Source organism: Bactrocera oleae, chromosome 4 (assembly GCF_042242935.1).
Source record: "Bactrocera oleae isolate idBacOlea1 chromosome 4, idBacOlea1, whole genome shotgun sequence".
Classification (NCBI taxonomy): Eukaryota; Metazoa; Arthropoda; class Insecta; order Diptera; family Tephritidae; genus Bactrocera; species Bactrocera oleae.
The window spans coordinates 14255781-14276687 of record NC_091538.1 but is presented as its reverse complement, the minus strand read 5'-3'; the positions used below and the strand labels follow the sequence as shown (position 1 = coordinate 14276687).

At 36.7% G+C, this 20907-nt stretch overlaps 3 protein-coding genes and 1 long non-coding RNA gene across 14 annotated transcripts in view; 2 read left to right on the top strand and 2 right to left on the bottom strand.

Moving 5' to 3' along the window:
- Positions 1-3660: 3660 nt before the first annotated feature.
- Vkor (Vitamin-K epoxide reductase) lies at positions 3661-4690 on the bottom strand. The gene is made up of 3 exons (XM_014235325.3): positions 4306-4690; positions 4147-4244; positions 3661-4062 (listed from the first exon to the last, which is right to left on the bottom strand). Exons 1-3 carry the CDS (start codon positions 4464-4466, stop codon positions 3818-3820), a joined length of 504 nt encoding a protein of 167 aa, XP_014090800.2. The 5' UTR covers positions 4467-4690; the 3' UTR covers positions 3661-3817.
- Positions 4691-16403: 11713 nt separating this feature from the next.
- On the top strand, positions 16404-17688 carry Sod2 (superoxide dismutase 2). The gene is made up of 4 exons (XM_014235307.3): positions 16404-16498; positions 16556-16620; positions 16773-17236; positions 17299-17688. Exons 2-4 carry the CDS (start codon positions 16583-16585, stop codon positions 17445-17447), a joined length of 651 nt encoding a protein of 216 aa, XP_014090782.1. The 5' UTR covers positions 16404-16498; positions 16556-16582; the 3' UTR covers positions 17448-17688.
- Positions 17689-18111: 423 nt separating this feature from the next.
- unc-104 (kinesin family member unc-104) overlaps positions 18112-20907 on the top strand; it is an 83484-nt gene continuing 80688 nt past the window's right edge. For 4 of the 11 annotated variants that reach the window (XM_070109101.1, XM_070109103.1, XM_036375254.2 and 1 more), the window contains exon 1: positions 18112-18740. The gene's annotated coding sequence lies outside the window, so the exon portion shown is untranslated. The remainder of the gene's footprint in view (positions 18741-20907) is intronic. The other 7 variants (XM_036375261.2, XM_070109104.1, XM_036375270.2 and 4 more) reach the window with 4 other exon arrangements.
- Positions 18695-20061, bottom strand: LOC118683206 (uncharacterized). Its single transcript, XR_004979115.2, has 2 exons — positions 19678-20061; positions 18695-18974 (listed from the first exon to the last, which is right to left on the bottom strand). It is a non-coding gene; the product is annotated as an uncharacterized lncRNA (long non-coding RNA).

Genomic DNA, 20907 nt, shown 5'->3' with positions numbered 1-20907 from the left:
ATATAATGATTGGCAAGACTTCCGAAGCTTCTGCTTAAGCTCGATTAGGACTACCTTAATCCTTCTACTTATGTGGGATTCTGTTGAATTTTTCGTAGCTATTTACTCCACAAGAAACCTAACTTGGTGTCGCAGTTTAATTGGGCTGGTATTGGCTTACATTCAGGTTCTAAATTCGACTGCTTTTGGCAACACATTTAAGCTTAGCTGCTTGAATTTTATTAATTTGTTCGAAGTCGATCATCGGCAATGACGATCAGGCCAGTGAGTGAATTTTTAACTCAGAAAAGCATCGCATAAAATCCATCAAAAAATATAGACAGCGTTGTAGAATATCTTCTCAGACATCTTTTTTAGCACTACTTATGTTAAAGCAACTCAAACCTAGTAGTAAGGAAGGAAGTATGCTTGAAGACTTTCAAGGAATTTCTGAAAATATACTTGAATACCTATGAACAGTAAGTGATTGTGGTAATTTGGTCATTCCTATTGCCGAGTAGACACATATTCGCATATGATTCCTAGTAACTAGAGATTTTAGGGTCTACCACTACAGTAGATCACTTGAGAGGGATTTTAAAAATTCATGTACTCCACTCGTTTGTTGAAAGTATTAAGCGAAGAATAATATGGTTGGTGTTATAATGACGCCCTGGTATATGGAAACCTTACATTCTTTTGACTCGAACATATTCGAGTCCATTTAAACGACCGTCTTACTCTGGCTGGCACTAGTACTTTTTACTCCTCTTTGGAATTATGTGCTTTAAGTTTTCTACTGTAAGTCCAACAGTTCCGCAATACGAGCACTAAATATTAATCTTCTTGGTTATGCAAAATTTTCACAGCACAAAAACAATTAATTTTTAGTGCAATCGTCTGCTGCCACCCCCACAGTGCCGGCTTACTGCACCATAGAACGCCAAATAACGAAAAAGATTTGCAATTCGACTGAAGCGTGATTAAAATATCAACGCACAAGAATTGTAAGTGAACTGGAAAACATAGTTACAACAACGACAATGACGACAATACTAGAACCACACACGTGCTTGGCGTTGACATCAACAACAACAACAACAAACGCAAAATAAACAATGCAAATTGTTGCACGCACGACCACCAACTCGAGCATCAGCCGAACACAGCGCCAGATCCTACTCCGCCGTCATGCGGCAGCCAGCGCCGCGCGTTTGCGCAAATGCCTAGCACAGCAGAAAAAAAAAACGAAACGTGCTATAAAATTAATTGCATAATATTTTTCATGCAATTTACAGCTGTGTACGTGTACGTCGCCGAGTGGGGTGTGCATAGGTGCCCAGGTACGTACGTGTAAGTACCCAGAATGCGTGATTGCGGATTCGAAATGCAGTTCGCCGTACCGTAGGTATAACAGTGTAGTCGTATGTGCAAGTTGCACTCGTCGCCACACTTAAACGGATATAAATTTTACTATGAGTATGCGCGTATTATAGTTTTTCTACGGGTAATTTAATTTATTTACTTATTTTTTGTTTTAATGGAGTTTTAGTGATTGTTCGCTCGGGGCCAAAGGGTCGCTAGCGATTTCGTTAATTTGTCAACACTCTTACCACGCATGTACATGTGTATGTATGTGTATACTCGTATGTGTGTATGTCAGTAGAGCGCTTGCGTTCGGCTGTACGCTGCACGTGGTGGTAGGTGGCAACGTATCGATTCGCTTGTCGGTGGCTTTGCCATTTTGACCCAACGCCAGCCAGAGATTAACGTCATGTGCACAATGGAAGTTAATATGTTTCACTTAAACGGAGTTTATTGTTTGTACTCGCAAGCAAATATACCGAAGTGACAGCCGATACATATCGATAGTGTTGGCTCGATACCGCGTTTATTGCCGGTAAAGGTGTTATGCTTAGTGCCGTTACTTTCTAATATTTTTTGATTTGAGAAGTAATGGCGGTCAGTGGGTTAACGGATGTGTTAGGCCAGAAAAGATGGGCCAACTGATAATTGAGTAAATGCCATAAATACCAAACGCATTTCGTAATAAATGCTGGTGTTACTAATATCTCTAACAATATTAACTATTATGCTAAGTCAAATCTAATCTAATACAAGTACCGTATATAATTTGAACCAAATCAAAGCGCTTTTGCTGACTTCCGCTGTTGCAAAATATTTATCTACTATGCAACCAGCAAGTGTAATCGATCACTGCTTCCGATTAATATAAGTAAGCCAATGATTAAAAGTAATTCTTTCATGAAAAAGGTTCTCCTAAATACTAAAAAATATCTAACTATAGATCAACAACTCTCATTGCCGATATAAATGTATATGTATTTTAATAGATTGAGCTCTAATATCTTTTTTTTTTATAAAACAACTACAACCTCAATTAAACAAATGTGTTTTAAGTTGGAACATTGAGAGTGGCTGATATCTTGTCTCAATCGGGTGTCGTACTATCATTCGTAAATGCTGTGATATCCTTTGATGACCCCTACTATGATGCTTAGTTTTCTTTTACCTAAAAGTAAAAGCGTTGTGGTCTGTCGACCATGCCTTGTCTTTCAAGATTTGACCTTGGGGAGTCGCGAGCCGAGCAAACAAGAGATATAAATGCAAAGACTGTTAAAGTCAGATCTACATTTATATATATGTATATAGAATAGCAAGCGAATACAAGTATATTAGGGATAGTAAAAAGAAATCCATTATTTTTGTATGAAATTGAATGCTTTAAATATTACTTTTCGTATCCAGCCTTATTCAAATGGTTCCAAACGGTTTTTGGTGCACTGTTTAGGTCCTGGACAGTCCTAATCGATGTTTGGACTCGGCGATTTTCATTATTTGATACATTTTTTCGATAATTGGTCTTCCAGAACGTGGTGCATCTTTGACATAGAAATTACCGGAACGCAATCAACGAAACCAAAATTGCGCATGATTGGCTGTTACAGTATCAGGACCATAAACACTATTCACATTTTCAGCCTGGCTTGCGTTTTCGCCCTTATCGAAGAAAAACTGTAAAATATAGATATTTTCTCTTTGCTAGTGTCCATCTTTGATGCGCGCTCAAACAAAACTAAATCACCATTTAGCATAAAATGTCATCTTTCCAACACCATCCAGCGGAACCCCATCGGAATTATACAACGCGAGATACAGTTAAATAACGCCATATATTGGAAAAATAATAGTAATAATAATTTTATTACAAGAACTTGATTCCGATATCGGCCGTTCCGACAAATGAGCATCTTCTTAGTGAGAAAAGGACAGCTGCGAAATTTCAGGTAGATAACTTAAAAACTAAGGGACTAGTTTGCATATATACAGACGGACGGACGCACAGACAGACGGACATGGCTAAATTAACCCAGTTCAACATGCTGATCATTTATGTATTCATTTTATAGGGTCTTCGAAGTTTCCTACCATGTTCAGGGTATAAATATCAGCAGAGTCGTGAAAAAGGAATTGAGATCCACATAAGCATTCCTGTCAAAGCTTGCATCATTCTGGTCTTCATAATGGGTACGGAACTGTAATTTTAAATGACCATTCACTAATTTCAATAACATTAACGCTTCCGTATAGTTAATTTAATATAATATAATATATAATATTAAATATTTTTTTATGCAAAATTAGTGCACTTTAACTGAAAAATGCTTTTTTCTAAGTGAAATATAACGATAAAGTCTTAAACAAATATGCATATATTGACACATAACTGTAAACGTAAGGTATAATTTAAACTAAACTGAGAAGCACGAATATTAAAAAATTCTAACCTAAAATAACTCTTTATTATTTTGTAAATTTATTTATTTTTATCAAAGCCGTTTAGTGCTTTCGAAAGCGTTTTCGCGTCGTTCCGCCAAGATTGCTTGTAGATTTGCCACGACTCCCACAAACAGAAGTAGTTGACAACGTAAATCGAAACACAAACCACACACAAATCTTCCAGCACGAAATACAACAAATATGCCAAGTAAACAGAGAGTAAATTGGAAGCAAGACAGAGTATTAGCTGCAGCCAGGCGAGAGGTCGGTGTCTTGGTGGTGCTGCGAGGAGCAAAAGAAAAGAAAGTTTCAATATTTTATTGAAAAATTTTGAAGCAAGTTTTGTATCGCCAACTTTATGCTTACTTAGTAACAGTAGCAGTATATAGAATCCAACACCGAGTACACCATTCGGTGGATTCCAGCTGGTAAAGTATTGTGTGAGACCAAATCCCTTGCCGTAGCTGATAAATAAAATAAATTTGAACATTAAAAAGAAAATAAATATTTACTACTTTAACTTACTTTGATGTAAAGACTGCGGTGCAGCTGATTTTGGGACTCAAATCGCACATTGCCACGTAGTCAGCATCCCTTTCCGCTCTCAGCTCCACATATGTGGCATAGACGGACAGCAGCAGACCCACAAGACACCAAACACGAAAACGTAAAAGCGATTTACTCATTTTTTGTTTAAAAACTTATGAACCGGCGTTCAATTTAATACAAAATATATTATTTTATACTTTTCCGCTTTATTTAACGTTTTGGCACAGCGTTTCTCAGCATTTGGTAAGCATTTGAGAGCGCTACTGACTGTTGCAAATAAAATTTCTTTGCAAATTATCACAAATGATTGCGATTGCCGTCGAACTTTGGCCTTACGGCGTCGTATAGATAGAGAGGGTGAAGTCACGAGAGTGGCCAACGTGTAAGTTTCGCATTCTTCACCGTTTGAATAGAGTAATGTGCACTATTATGTAGCTGTAACATTTAGCTGGCCACTCTAAGGCGCATGCGTATAAATAATATGAATTTTATTATTATTCAATACACCTGCCCACCGTTTACTCTGCTTCCGTCTTTGAATTTGTTTACTCAGGGTGTGATGTTTAGTTGTTTTGACAGCTAGAAGCGTCAAGCAACAGGTAGAAGAAAGATAATTATGTAAATAAGATTTGCGTTAAGTGCAAAAGCCCATGGTATAAGGGGTGCATTGGTTAAATGAGGATATGTACTTCTGCGTGAAGGAATTTTTATGCAGAGAACTTTTCGAAGTCGGTTAGAGCATTATGGAGAGTGTTTCATGCCTCTGGTTATACTGTTTCTCGACTCATTTAAGAAGACATATAAGTGATATACGAAGAATAGAGCTCAGTACAAATTACTGCAAAGAAGGAAGAATTTATCATCCGCAATGAGATGAAAAAGTTTCGTTCCGGAACAAAAAAATGAATCGATTGAAATTTGTATCACTAAATAGAGAAGCTCGTATGATAAATTATCATATCATACATAGCACACTTCCGGCAATAGTCATGGTTTAGAGCGTGGAAGAGTGAAGGTAATGTTAGCACCCATTTTAGAAGCATTTAACAGGTTGCGATTACCTTCAATGGAGTGGAAGTGTAATTTCAAAGCTAGATTACTCTATTTAATGTAGAATCTATTAACTAGCTTATTATGTCCTTGAATTCGATCAGAAGAACTTCCGTAGGGACAGACTGTAATCATCGAAAGATGAATATTTATGTAGTCTAGAAGAGGAGAAGTAGAACTTTGCTTCACGTTTAAACGGTAGTTTTCAATTTAGTATTCGGAAGAAATTCTTTATAATATCTTTCCCGATACAGTCTTTAAATGTTATCCGCAATTATTCCAATCTGACGATAAATGAAGGCTACTGCTATTACAAGGATTTGGCTAAGTGATCAGTGATACATACACACACATACTGGTTCCTTCAAATAATTGGATAAGATATTCTACGGGAAAAACAGCAAACTTACTTAGCAGACATTTGGTTATTTGGATAGTGACCCAACGTGACGAGCTGGGTCGATTTAGCCATGTCTATATATGTATATGCGAAGTAGTCCCTCAGTTCTTGAGATATCGATCTGAAATTTTGCACCCGTTCTTCGCTTAGCAATAAGCTGCTCATTTGTGGGAACGGCCAATATCGGACCACTATAGCATACAAACTGAACGATCGGAAAAAATGCTTGTATGGAAAGCTTTTTCTTTTGACGAGATATGTATGTATCTTCAAGAAATCTGTTACGGATTATTGCTGCTTTCCAAAATATGTGAATAACCCACTAAAAACTTTTAATTCTTTGAAATCTAACAAAATAAATTTGTTATTATATTAAGTAAGCCAATAAGATTCTACTAGATCGGTAGGTAGAGTGGATGTCTGACCTTAGGCCGTTTGTGAAACCACTGAGTCTAAAATCCCCTCACTCTACTAGGTTCTAAGATTCTGCAGAAGAACTTTTATGTATACATTTCATAGTCGCACTCTCGACAATCAATGCGTCAGGCAAGCTTCAAAGTCAGCCACATAACGGTTTTTGTTTGTACACGCAGATTTAATTGGTCCATGTTATAATATTAATCACTTATGCCGTTACATATAACTTAACAAATGTCTTAACGCCAATGTACGGATTCTTTCCTCTTCTCATTGCACATTCATTGCAGCTACTGCTTACAACAAAACTTCTTTATATACTCATTTATTGCTCTACAACAACATAAGCGCAGACTTTTGGTTTCTTAATTACATGTATTTAAATTTATTAACTTAGAAAGTTAACTTAAATGTGGCAATCATGGCCGCTATGCTAAAGTAACGACCAGCCGTTAGCAGTTGTTGTGAAGGCTACAGTTTCAACGCGCGCAATGCAACGCCAGAAGCGTGTATGTGTTGCAGCCACAGCGGCAGCCACGTGCAACATGCGAATCTGTATTGCTGCGGGGTTAGATCGTAGCGTTTTGCCTTAATGCTGTTTGTTTTAGTCAAAATTTAATTTTCATGCTATTTTCAGCTATTTTTCTGTCTCAAGTTAAGCATTTTTTTTTTTGTATTCTTTTGGTGGTTTTAGCTTCTAGTGAGATCTCGAGCATTTTCTGTTTCTGCACGCGTCATGATTTATTTTGCATTTACTTTGAGGCGGCACGTTCTCGACTAGGATGTACGGACATATATACATGTTTGTGTGGCAAGTACTGCATAACGGTGTTATGAATATATAACTGTAACTCGAAATTCATATTTTTGACTACCCAACTGCCTGTCCGTCCATTTGCTGCATGAAGAATTGCTCAACGTCATGTGGCAATAGTTTGAAATAATTAAGTTATACGACAGCGAGCAGTTACACCAGCTCCTAACTGCTGGCTGCTCTTCTGCCACTTTGACGTTGACTATTTTCAGTTGTGTTGATTTCGCGCCCGCGTCGCGTTTGTTGCTGATTCCTCACTTTGCGCGTCACGCGTTTTATCATGGTCGCAACAGTCACTAAGCAAATATTGTAACAACAACAAAACCAGGGTGATGATTTATTATTTGAAGTGAATTTATTTATATACTGTTAGAGTTCCATACCGTTAGATATTCTAGTTATACAAGGCAAGCAGAACTTCAACAGAGAGATACAGTTTAGAGCCAAGGTCCTATCGTGTTATTAGGTGTCTCACCAATTTCACTTCGATAGATTAGGCAGTGACAGTTTTTGGTAAGTTTGAAACTGAAATTGTAATAATGAGTACATGAATTTGCGAGAGAGACACATTGAGCATTTTAAAGGACTGGCCACACCTAATTTACAAAAAACTTGAATATGTATATCGGTTATCTAACTTGAACTCCAATAAGGTCAGCTCTTCCTGAGCTCTTAAGGGCTCCTGCTATCAGTGATACCAGAGTTATATCACCGATCAGACCCTGTAGCCGAAACTACTAACAGTTGATCTTCCGTACTGGTCTTGACTGGCGATCAAGAGTTGGACCTCATAGGTATATTACACGCACACACCATTCACTTCAACAATCTAATATTAATTCACATTTAAATGTCTCTTCCGCCTATTGGAGATCACATTGTTAACATCGAATAGTCCATCAGTTCAACTAAACTCTAAACTCGCAAGGTTTACAATGTCCGAGTGAACGAACGGGCAGACAGATTTCCGGAAATCAGTTCAGCTCACGCAATGGGGCATATGGAAGCTGTCGGTGTGATAAGTGCCGGGTTTTCTCACTCCGAACAACAAACGCTAACGTTAGACCCCTTCCGCAATTCGAAAGAGTTTCCGTCGCGGACTTCACCCAGCCAACCTGCTACGAAGGAGTCGCAGACTGTCCCATCGGTCGAAATAGTGATGGCTACCAATTTCTGAAACTCACAAGGTATGATCTGTGCTATGATAATGTGCTGAATTCATGAACTAGAAAAAACGGTACGATTTGGTGAAGCGAAAAGTGCTTTTTCACCATAACAACCAACCGACTTATACATATGTACGTCCATCGTCGCTACACCGATATTTGTCGAATGAACTGCTATCTCATATACCGTATTATACAGATCTGGCTCCGGGTGATTCTTTTATTTCCAAATTCAAAAAATTCAAACGCCAGACATAAGTTAGAGTCGGCTGTAGAGGTTATCGCCGTTACTACGTACTTTGCAGACCTTCAGAAGTTGTATTTTCAGGCGGATTAAAGAAGTTTAAGCATTGATGTGTTAAGCGTTTCGAATCAAGAAGAAATCATGTAGGCTAAATATATAGCGGACCGCTTTAGATACCTGCATATATCAAGAAAATGGTAACGAGCTGAGTTGATGTAGCCAAGTCCGTCTGTCTGACCGCCTGAATATACGCTAACTGGTCCTTTAGTTTTTGAGATATCGATCTGAAAATTTGCCCACGTACATTTCTCCCCAAGAAGCTGCTCATTTGTCGGAACCGATATCGGACCACTATAGCATATAGCTGTCATACAAACTGAGCAATAAAAATATAATTCTTGTATTGAAAACTTTTTTATTTGTAAAGGGTATTACCTCTTCGGTGTAACCAAAGTGAACAGTTTTTCTTGTTATGAGACATTTTTAGCAATATAAAACTGTATAGCTGTCGCTCACAAACAACAACAACGTCTTGTATTAGAAAGCATCCCCCAACTCTCTTTTCAACTTCATTTAAATGTATGTCATGCTTTACAGGCTTATTACTGCATGAAAAATGTTATAATGGTAAGCATTTACGTACATAGATGCAACATTATGTGGCACATTTGAGTCAAAGTTGCGGGCTAAAATGTGATTGTCGCTGATTTGTTGCGCCAAAATGAACCAGCATACCACTTAATTTATTACAGCACGAATTTTATATGCGCAAGCATGTACATATGTATGTATGTGTATACGTAACATTTATGTACATATGTATATATGTCGGTAATTCAATTTATCGTGTGTTTAGGCACATTTAATTGCGGACAAAATTAAAACTCTTACATACCATTAAAGATATCAATATATAATATAAGAGCATGCTTACATGTGTATGTGTGTGTGTGTGAGTGTGTTTCAGTGGTGATCTGCTTTTAAAAAGTGGTCGATTTGTTTTCGCGTTAGCACACTGACTGACTGACACGCTTACTGACAAAGCTACCATCTAAGTTGCCACCCGCCGCCTGTCAGTCCGACTACTTGCCTTGCATGCGCACAAACGCCCTCCACGCCGCCGCTGCGCACTTTGACAAATGCGGCAATCTTAGAAGATGCAACATGGGACTGCATGACGTAATCGCCAATATACATAATGGCTCACTAAAACTTAGATTTATAAGCGACTACTTACTTTTAGGCATGCACATACATACACCTTCACTCGTGCATGTTTGTGTGTGAATAGAGGTAGAAAAGGCTGTTTTTAAACACTCAAGTTAATATGCCTCTTCGTTCCACAATGGACCCAAACGATTGGCGCATGATTAATTGTTTTGTTACGATTTACTTAGTTCCAATTTGAATGGCGCAAAACGTTTTGAGCACAGCGGCAAATGTGCGCATGCGCCACCAGCTATTGAACGATTCTTTAAATGGGTTTATGCTCGTAGAAAAAATACAAGCTTGGTTCGCTTGTAGTTACCTACGAAAACAGTGGAATTAAGACTTTGTTGCAAAAACCTTTTTATGTGCAGAAACCTAATATTTCTCAAGTTGGGAATCAACCAGTCGAGTGTGGCAATGACAAGACGACAGGCGCACATATGCAAATTCACCTTGAGGCAAGAAGACAATACAAATTTTATATCTTCACATATGCAGACAAAGTTCAAGATATATATTTTATACCCAAGGTCCATTAAGGTTGTTTATGACAATAACATTGTTGAGATGTTTCCAGCTCACTTTCTTCCAAGCAAATTATACACTTGGTGTTTAGTAGGATTTTGAACTGCACCACGTAGTTCGCTATAAAACCTTTAACCTATTGCTATTTACTACTTGCAAAATGGATTTTGCGACTAGATAGTCGCTTCCCTAAATAAGATTGCGCTCCGGAGCCGTTATTTACTGCTACCTTAATGGCAGACACCTCTGATGCGCTACAATATATAGAATACTTACGGTATTCTGTAAAAAAATTTAGGTATTGGTATTGCTATTTATTGTTGCTTCTCGATTTTTATACCTTGAACAGGGTAAATTAAGTTTGCCACGATATTTGTATTAATAGAAATATCGGGGACCCTATAAAATATATATTTAAATGATCAGCAAGATGAGCTGAGTCGATTTGGCCATGTCCATCTGTCTGTCTGCCTGAATATACTCGAACTAGACCCTCAATTTTGAGATATCGGTCTGAAATTTTGCACACGTCCTTCTCTCACCAAGAAGCTGCTCATTTGTCCGAACCATCGATATCGAAACACTATACGGTATAGCTGCCATACAAACTGAACGATCGGAAAACATTTTCAATTGACAAGTTATCTTTACAAAATTTTGCATGTATTATTATCCAAAGCGACGGTGCACTCTCCAAAGAAATTTTCCAGATCAGATCACTATATCATATAGCTGTCATACAAACTAAACGATCAAAATCAAGTTCTTGTATAGAAACTTCGTTATTTGTAAAGGGTATTCTAGCTCCGGTGCAACCGAAATTAACGGGTTTTCTTGTTATAGTTTTTCGTCTTACCACAGTATTATAAAATGCTCCAAAAATTATCACTGAGCCATCTTTAAACAATTCATAAATATTTTTGAAATTTTAGTTTAGTAATAGTTTAAAAACGTTCTGAATACTCCAAAATTGTTTCAGAATTATTCCAAAATCATTTAATATGTCGCAGAAATTGAAGTTAAACACGAATCAATCCCGAAACGGCCCAAAACCAAATTTCGAAATAGTGCTGAATAGAATAGAAAATGATCCAGAACTTTCTGAACACAATCCAAGAAAAATTCTTGAATGAATCCAAAATGTTCGAAAATTAATTCGACAATAGTACCCCTTACTCGATGCTTTTGTTGCTTATTTGGCGTGCACGTCTTCCACGAACATTCACTATCGCTGCACTTTTATCGCTTCACGTGTTAAAACTTTACTCGTACGAGTACTCGAAACCCAAATGAATTGATGGGCAATTTAACAAATTACTACAGAGTATATAGGTATAATATATGTTAAGTATATACATACATACATATGTAATGTATGTGGGTTGAATGCTGAGCCTGCGCCGCGTCCCTCCATCAAATTGGCTGTTAATGTGCGCAAATTTACAAGCGATCAAATAAACCAATTCGCCACGATCGCTTGCGATATGAGTATTAATCAGCAGATGGCGATCGCAGCACGAATCGGCACGCAGATGCGCCGTGCAACTACATACATACATATGTACATATAATAAGGAAACTTAAAAGCACATTTTTGATAAACGTGTGAATTTTCTTTTTTTTCATAAAATAATTTTCGATCAAATTCCAAAATCACGGAAATGATTACAATTGCAAGAGATCGTTCATAAGTAATTATTAATGTTTTTTTTATTATTATTATTACAATTTTTTAACATAAAAATTTCGAAAAAAAAACTGAAAAGTGAACGTGTGCATACTTTTGTGCGCATACATATGGCACCACTGCAAAATTCAATTACTGCGATTTTCTATTTTTTTGCCGTTGCTATTTTTGGCAAAAGTTGCATTGACTTGGCGATCGGCGTTTGCATAAATATCAATCAGCAGCTGATAATTGCAAGATATATGCATATGTACTTGTATGTATGTAAAAGGGACGAAAGACGACCTTCGCTAGCAACGCCCGCACCCTCATGTATGTAAGTACGAGCATATACCATATATAATTACATATTTGGCAAACTGTTAGGCGCTTAAAACAACAACACAGTATAAAAATCGAAAATAATTAGAAATCCAGTTTCAATGCCATTAGTTAGTCACACTTACGGAGTTTAATTTCCTTCGAATAGGCTATAAACTTGTATTCGATTTCAGGTTTATTATTGTAGTGAACTCAAATCATTCGCACTGGTGATCGTACCTATAGCTACATAGGAGAAAAATTTCTTCGACTTAATAGTTCTATTCCTTACCAGTAGGTCAAGCGTGGATTTACTCCATTTAGACTTACTGCCAATGATAAGTTTAAAGTATTAAGTCATCTCTAACTCTCTGCCGTCAAGGGATAAGCTCCTAATGCGCGGCAAGGACCTTCTGTTGGCAAACGACACAATCTTCGTTTTCGGCGGGTTGATGTTTAGTCCAACATTACTACACTATCCATTTGCCAATCTTAATTCCCTTTGGTTGATGTCGTAGACAGTGTACTCGAATTGACCTGTTACTTATATAACAATGCCATCCGCGTACACTTGAAAACGGAACCCAGCTCAAGAAGCTTATCCACGACTAGGCTCCATAATAAGGGGAAGAATACTCCACCCTGCGGGCAACCTCTTGTCGTGCCGAGACGAGCCTTAGTATCAGCTAAAGTGGTCCTATCCTAGTGCGCAGTACGGCTTCTATCCATTTTCGTGCTGGTGCAGCCACATTCCTTTTCACTTGTGCTTTGCTAGACCTGCATGAGGCGCACACTTTCATGTCTAAGAAAGTGCATAACGTCACCTCTTCATTGTCCAGCGAACTTTGAATTTCCGCGGTTAGCTGGTACAGAGCAGTATTAGTTGACTTATTTGCTCTGCGAGCAAGCTGATTCGGATGTAAAGGTGCGACTTTCAGCGCCTTCGACCTAATATGGTGATCTATATTCTTTACCATGCTTTTTAGTAGGAACGAAGTAAGACTAATTGGCTTAAAGGATTTTGTCTTCCTACTTTAGGTATGAAGATTACCTTTGTAGTTCGCCATGGTTCAGGGATATACATCATCGCTAGGCTATCTCTCATCAGCCGAACAAGGTGGAGCAATGAGACTGCAAACGATCGGTCAGAAGTGGCCAGCCTTGGTCAATAGCAGCGGAATTATGTTACATCATGATAACGCCAGGTCGCACACATCGATAGTGACTCGTCAGAAGCTCCGGGAGTTTGGTCGAGAGTTTCTTATGCATCCACCTCATAGTCCGGACCTGACACCAGGTGATTACTACCTATTCCTGTTTATGCCAAATTATTTTATTATTTGAAATGAATATTGTTTAGCTGTCGAACTTGTTTTCTTGACCACTGTATAATTGGTTGTACTGCCATTGAATTGATGACCTAATCAACTCGATTGCTATCAAGTGTCTTAATATTCAACTGATCGGCTTTCTGTGCCTGTGACACTTTGGCGAGTTATCAAGATCGATGTGGCAGCATATAAGCTATTAAAAAGCTAAAACAGAAACAAGGGGGCTATGTTTGCAGTAAGAAAACACCCGACAGCTTAGTCAGATATAATCCACATAACGTAGGTTCGACTGTGCAGATAATGATGATTTCTCAATATCAATTTCTGATCAGGTGTTAAGATTTCTGTACATTTCTGTTGTCCCACAAACTCTCCGATAACAATCAAGAAAATCTTACTTTTATACCCTTTTATGCTTGTGAAGGGTATTTTAGCTTCGGTGCAGCAAAGTTAACTTTTTTTCTTGTTTTCATTAATAATATTACAATCGACTTTATCCTTTCATTTCTATGCTGAATACAACTTATCTTACCTAACTTAATTTATTTAATAATAACGTGGAGCGCAAGTCTGTAAGGCCGTTATCTTTAATAATTAGGAGTTATGCAATAATCACTAATTAGTAATATAAATCATTCGAAAATTGTTAGTAATCAAACAATCATAATCAATTTGGTAAGACACGTCTATGCTACTGACCAGCAGCACGCAAGCTTCATTAATAATACAAGTATTAATGCAGTCAAAGCCATTCTCTATTTGGTTGGGTCCATTGTTGCGGCGCTTTGTTCGCAAGAACACAAATTAGATTTGTATTTATTTATAATTTATTTTTAATGCGCCAAGTGCATTCACCAAAATATGCAACTACATACTATTTATATATGTGTGTGTATTTATGTATGTATGAGTATGCGGCATAGCAAAAAGCCAAAAAGAATTGCAAGCATGCGGACAAACATACATACATACATGATAAACATGTGTGCAGAAATACCATATATGCACATATATACATACATACATACGTATATGCTATACAAATAACGGTAATTGCAGTCAAGGGTCTGCTGTTAGCTGCGCTCTTGCTGCACTTGCTGTTGTTATTGCTATTGTTGTTGTTGTTGTTCATGTTGTGCGCAACATAATTGGTAGACACAACCTGCGACTTTTATTCATGTTCATTATCAACGTATTTATTGTGGCGACAGCCGCTAAGCAGCAACCACCAACCGCGAACCGCTCACTCCTTTGCTTGTTTACCTTTTACTAAGTCAACGAGTCAAAGTGTTTAAAAGCTGTTATGAAGCGCGGCTATAAAACATGTGTTCAAGCTGATTATGAGTGTGAGGCGGATATTTGTATATATTTTTGTACAATTACTTACATGTACATATGTATGCATGTTTTTATAATTGTGTGATCGCAAGGTTGCAAAAGATGAGCAGAACAACCAGCGGCTGAGTGTCATTGTAGGCGCCGAAAATTACACTTTAGAAGGGATTGACAGATGGCATAGATATGTTGCTGTAAATATGTATCTATGTCATGCGCTTGTTAACTAAAAATACTTAAATTAACGCGAATAAATCAGTACAGCATTAACTATTTTAAAATAGTTATATGTCTTTATGCGAGTTTGACTCGTTCGGAACACGGTCGGACTGTTTAACTCCTACAAAGGCTGCTTTAAGCAATGGACGCAAGAGAAAAACCTCAGATCTTGGAAGTTTGGATAATAATCAGATAAAAAATTTATACATTTATTCAGGATAGACTCAGCCTTATGATAAGGGTCGTCACTGGGCTTCTTAGGACGATTAAGCATAACCTATGTGAATTCTTAGCCGTCAGTCAAATTTGTTACAATATTTCACAGTGTTCCAACAAAAAGGAGGTATAAGCGTATACTTTTTATACTATCTGATCAAATTTGACCCGGACTGGTCTACTTAAGCGTTATATTGTCAAAAAAATGTCCCTCCAAAAATGATCTGAAACCGAGAAAACCGAAATTCACTGAAGGCACTGAAGGCCATACCAGTCGTGGTCTATTAACAAATGGGTTAAATTTTGGCATGCTTACATTGGCTTAGGAGCATATTTTAAGGGCTATAATAAAGATATGTATTAAAATACGTGAAAATGTAGTTGTTTTTGACATAATAAATAATAAATTTAACATAATTTTAAAAGCTTCATCTTATTTGGCAACGTAATAAAATAAATTGTACTCTACTTAATAAAGCGTAACATATAGCTTAGTTATAGTACTCATAAATTTAAGGTGCTGGTGTAAACTAGAAATATGTCTTCACAGTTAAAAACTGTTAAGTGAACCCTTTTCTTGATTGCCGTTTTACTCAAGGCAACTTTTTTAAACAATTGATTGCAGTCAAAAGTTAGATGTTTAATATATGAATTACCGACATTACGAAAGCCAGGTTAGAGGCAATAATGCACTACACACATGTACTTAAGCCAACTTTGAATAGCTAACTCATTAAAATTTATGAGTTGTGCTTATGCTTGTGCATTATTTATTTATTATAATTTAAAGAAGAAAGGCATAAACTTTTGATATTTTCCAATTTTAATAAGACAAAACACCACTAGTTCATTTGACTCACCATTTAATAATAACGTACATATATGTAATATACATATATTATATGTGTGTCAAAAACGTCAAGTTCAAAGGCTTCAGAGCACCGCCACCACCAGCACAATAATATTTGGAAAAAAAGGCAATTAACATATTTTCCACCATAATTTTCAATGCAAAACAACGTTTAGCATATTAACTTATATTAAAGTCACATTTGGTTACAGAAATATATATTTTTAATAAAATATATATACACTTCACAGCAGTTCCGTTCTGTTCTATTTACTTCCACATCCGTAGTGGAAAAATTGTACAATGCTGTTGGCAATGCCGTTTCCTTTCAACCTCTATTCTGTTTTGCTTATTTTCGTAGCGGTACTTCTCGTTTGACAGCTGACAACAGTGCACTTCTGGAAAGGTAATGTAAAAATACGAAAATATTTTATATTATAATTAAATTAAATTCTCTTTGCAGTTTTTGTCGTCTGGCAAATAGTTCAAAATGTTTTCTCTAACACGTACCGTCTCAAATGCCGCAAAGTAAGTATCTGTTGTAAGAACAACTAGCATATTACTGCTGCTGCCCTAAAGGGTCTCGCATAAGTTATTGATTACATAAAGCCGGCAGAATTAAACGCAAGTTGCAAACCATTTTATAAATAATATTATTTGAATTTCCTTAATCACCACAGGACAGCTGTGCGCTGCAAGCATGATTTGCCCAAGTTGCCCTACGATTACGCAGCTTTGGAGCCCATCATTTGCCGTGAAATTATGGAATTGCACCATCAAAAACATCACCAAACTTATGTAAACAATTTGAACGCCGCTGAAGTGCAACTTGCCGAGGCACAGCAGAAGAAAGATGTGACCAAGATTATTTCGCTTGCACCTGCATTGCGTTTCAATGGTGGCGGTCATATTAATCACTCGATTTTCTGGCATAACTTATCGCCGGAAAAATCGCAGCCTTCCAACGATTTGAAGTGTGCTATTGAAGCGCAATTCGGCAGTTTGGAGTCGATGAAAAAGGAGTTGACTACATTAACTGTTGCCGTACAAGGTTCTGGCTGGGGTTGGTTAGGTTACAACAAGAAAACTAATCAACTGCAACTGGCTGCTTTGCCCAACCAAGACCCATTGGAAGGTAGCACAGGTATGACGTGAGACAATATATGTATATTTGATGTTAAATATACATGCTTTTGTGTTTTATAGGTCTTGTGCCACTCTTCGGTATTGATGTTTGGGAGCATGCCTACTATTTACAATACAAAAATGTGCGCCCTTCATATGTTGAGGCTATTTGGGATATTGCCAACTGGAAGGACATTTCCGATCGTTTTGCTGCTGCTGCTAAGAAGTAAAGAGGAACCAAAAATATTAAGTAGCTCAAGCGTTTATATGTACCCTGTCAATGGTTTTGTTGTTTAAGCTTTAAATGTTTTGTGGCATATAACTTATAAAACAAGTGTCACAAAACAATTGTGAAGAAACTTGAATATTTCCGTACATATTCACTGTCAAACGCGTTTTTTTTTTGTAGTTTCTGAACAACTACTCATTTAGAAAATATGAATAAATAAATATGCGAATACATTCAAATATGCTTAATTGAGTGTTCATTAGAGAGATCTAAATTTCTACTAAATATTTAGAAATATACGTATTATATAAATATATATAATTTGTAAATATATAGTAACGGGATCTCTACTCTATAATTTTTCAAAAATGCGCCAAGAAGTTTTTAATAAACTTAACTAGTTACTAGGTATTATGTCAACTATCTATGAAACAAAATGTAAGTTAATATTTTTAGTATTGTAAAACACATGAAAATTAAAACTACTATACCTTTCAGTTTAGATTAAAGTTATACTTTTTTAAATTTTTATTTTATTAAAAATAATTATAAATTTCTTTAATGGCTTTCTGGCAACACAGTTTTAATTTTCATTCTCCAGTTTGTACTCTTTTTGACATTCTCTCCATTTCGCTCATTCGCATCTGTCACCCCAAATCGTTTATGATGAATCACAAGAACTAAAACAAAACTACAAAATTATCGGCAGAATTTTCCAATCAGCTGGTTGTGCAAGGGAAAAACAAAATATAACAAGATTTTTAGAAGAGGGGCGCATTTGTGTAATTGGAAAATTTGAGGAGGTACAAACGAAGCTGGTACTTGCGCGCTAGTGGTAGCGATAAGTTGTGTTGCGTTTCGCAGGCGCATGCAATAAAACAACAAAAACGATTTCTATCAGACTTTCAACTGGACGATTTCCATGGACGATGAATAAGTGAATTTTCCTGTCGTCTTTGAAATCAGACGAAGTTTTCTCGCCTGCCCGTCCACTCCGGCTACGCGCTACGCAACACAAGCAAACGTTTTAGGAAAAATAAGTGTGTTTTCATTATAAAGCAAAGCTAATTTGCAGCCAAAAATAAAAGAGTAGTTAATGAAACATTGCAAAAGACGTAAAAAGTGCTTAGAAAGCTTGAAAGACTGGGAAAGAGTAAAACAAACTGTTATTTGGCAAGTGTTTGCTTAAAAAATCAGTTACCATTTTAGTGCAGTGTTAACTTAATTAATAATTAATTGTTGCGAAAATTCGTTACTCAGCGTGTGGCAGACATTTTTAAGTACTTTATTTGCGGTAAGTGCATTGTTGGAAAATAGTCTGTGTTATATTTATCTAAGCGTATTTTTGATGGAAAACTATGTCTGAAGAATCGGTGAAAAATCAATTTTCCGCAAGGTGGTTCAATGCTGTGGTAAATTGTGTATGTACAAACAAACATACATATTTTGAAACGGTCATATGTATTGCACTGGTGTGTATTACAGCTGTTTAGCATCCACAACTCACAATCCACATGATTCATTCAGGCTGAAAGGAAAAAGGACGATTAACTCTTGATTTATTTGTATACATGCGAATTAAATTGCATGCTAGATTTGTTTTTTGTTGTTTATATGGTTTCACAACTGAAACATTATCTCAAAGTCTACTCCTAATGTTATTAATTTTGTATGGGTCTGTAATACAAAAGTTTTTGTTTCCTTGTTTCTATTTCCGGTTGACAATATGTATTATTTGTCCGCAACAGATTCTCTTGGACCTCGAACTGGTTTATCGTCCACGGAAAGTTGGAATTAAAAAAAAACAAATGTCGCTCCGTTCGCCAGTGGCTGCCGAGTGTGACCTCTTTTTCGTTTGTTCAAAGTCATTGTTTGGATCTGCTTTTTTTTTATTATTTTGCTTCGCCTGGATATGTGCTATATTGCTCTGATTCTGCCAGTTTATATGATTTATACCAATTATTTGTTCGATTCGCTGCGCTCTAAGGTTTGACGAATCGAAGCTGATATAGCTACATGTTATATATAACAATGTCACAGCAATCATTCCCTTTCTGAGTTATCTATTTATATACAAATTGCCACGCTTATCTGAACGTCTTTTTTTACAATTCCTACTCCATTAATATAGTATTGTGTCAACAATATTTTAATATTTAGCAAACAACGGAGCAAAGTAATAAACCGTGGATATATGTATAGTATTATATATAAACGCCAATACTATTTACTTTTGCACTTAACCGGCTTCACTGATTAAGTACTTAAACAGCTGGTGCTGTTCGCTGAATTGCGAAAGATAATTGCAAATCGTAATATTCCTACATACTCAATATGTACATAAAGACATTTGTATGAGGCCGAAACAGCGTATAGTCGTCGGTGAATCAGCGCGTTATTAACACTAGGTAGTTTATTGATTGATGAGTTTAGCGATTCAACGAAGTGTGTAGAGTAAGAGTTAATCGCTGAGATTGAGATATAAGGTAGGAGTACGCTCTGTCAATATAAAAATAATAATTTGATAATTCTTTGCAAAGATTGGGCTGAGATTAGTAATTTGAGTTTGCCATAAAGTTTATAGCATCCAGAAGGATACTTTATTACGTATATACTTGTATGTATGTGTGCATATTAATTATTAACGTGACGAGCTGAGTCGGTTTAGCTGTGTCTGTCTATTCGTCTGTATATACGCGAACTTGCCTCTTGGTTTTAAAGATATCGATATGAAATTGTGTACACGTTCTTTTCTCTCCAAGTAGCAAGAACGATCAGAATCAAGTCCTTGTACGGAAAACTTTTTTATTTGACAAAATATCTTCACGAAATTTGCCATGGATTGGTGCCCAAGATAAAGCTACAATCTTCGAATATATTGTTCAGATCGGAACCCTATAGCAGTTTATTTGACAAGATATCTTCAGGACATTTGGTACAATTATTATTGTCCAGTGCTTTGGTCAACAATCAGAACTTGTGCGACTGCAAGATCCTTTAGTGAACTGTAAGAGGTGTTCTGACTGGACACTGTCGAATAGGTTCACACGCGGTGTGGCTTAATATTTTGTCCGAAGCTCTTTACCAAAACCGTATGGAGGAAGGCGAGATGAATAATCTTGTCACTTTCTCCACTATTGCCATCTTCAGCGAACCCAGCGAAGTGGCTGGAATGAATATTAACCGCTTTAACAAATTTGTGGTAAGCTCAATGCGCTTCGTCAATCTATAAGAATTTGGTGATCTACTTTTAAGCGTTTATGGGTAACACAAAAGACGAACATCTGTCTATGTGAGATCCATCGATTAGTATGAACCCTATTTATTGTATACGCTATAATATCCGAACCAATTGTTCAGATCGGACCACTATAGCATATAGTTTAAAAGTTTAAGTTTATTAAAATATACTTTTTCATTATTAAATAATCTTAGTTCGATTTGAGGAATATTTATACCAA

Bases quoted from the DNA above. Each gene is read 5' to 3' on its own strand.
- Vkor (XM_014235325.3), bottom strand. From the start codon at position 4,466: ATGAGTAAATCGCTTTTACGTTTTCGTGTTTGGTGTCTTGTGGGTCTG. The intron at 4,245-4,305 runs GTAAGTTAAAGT...TTTATTTATCAG, and splicing joins ACCGCAGTCTTTACATCAAA to CTACGGCAAGGGATTTGGTC. The intron at 4,063-4,146 runs GTAAGCATAAAG...TGCTCCTCGCAG, and splicing joins TATACTGCTACTGTTACTAA to CACCACCAAGACACCGACCT.
- Sod2 (XM_014235307.3), top strand. From the start codon at position 16,583: ATGTTTTCTCTAACACGTACCGTCTCAAATGCCGCAAA. The intron at 16,621-16,772 runs GTAAGTATCTGT...TAATCACCACAG, and splicing joins ACCGTCTCAAATGCCGCAAA to GACAGCTGTGCGCTGCAAGC. The intron at 17,237-17,298 runs GTATGACGTGAG...TGTGTTTTATAG, and splicing joins CCCATTGGAAGGTAGCACAG to GTCTTGTGCCACTCTTCGGT.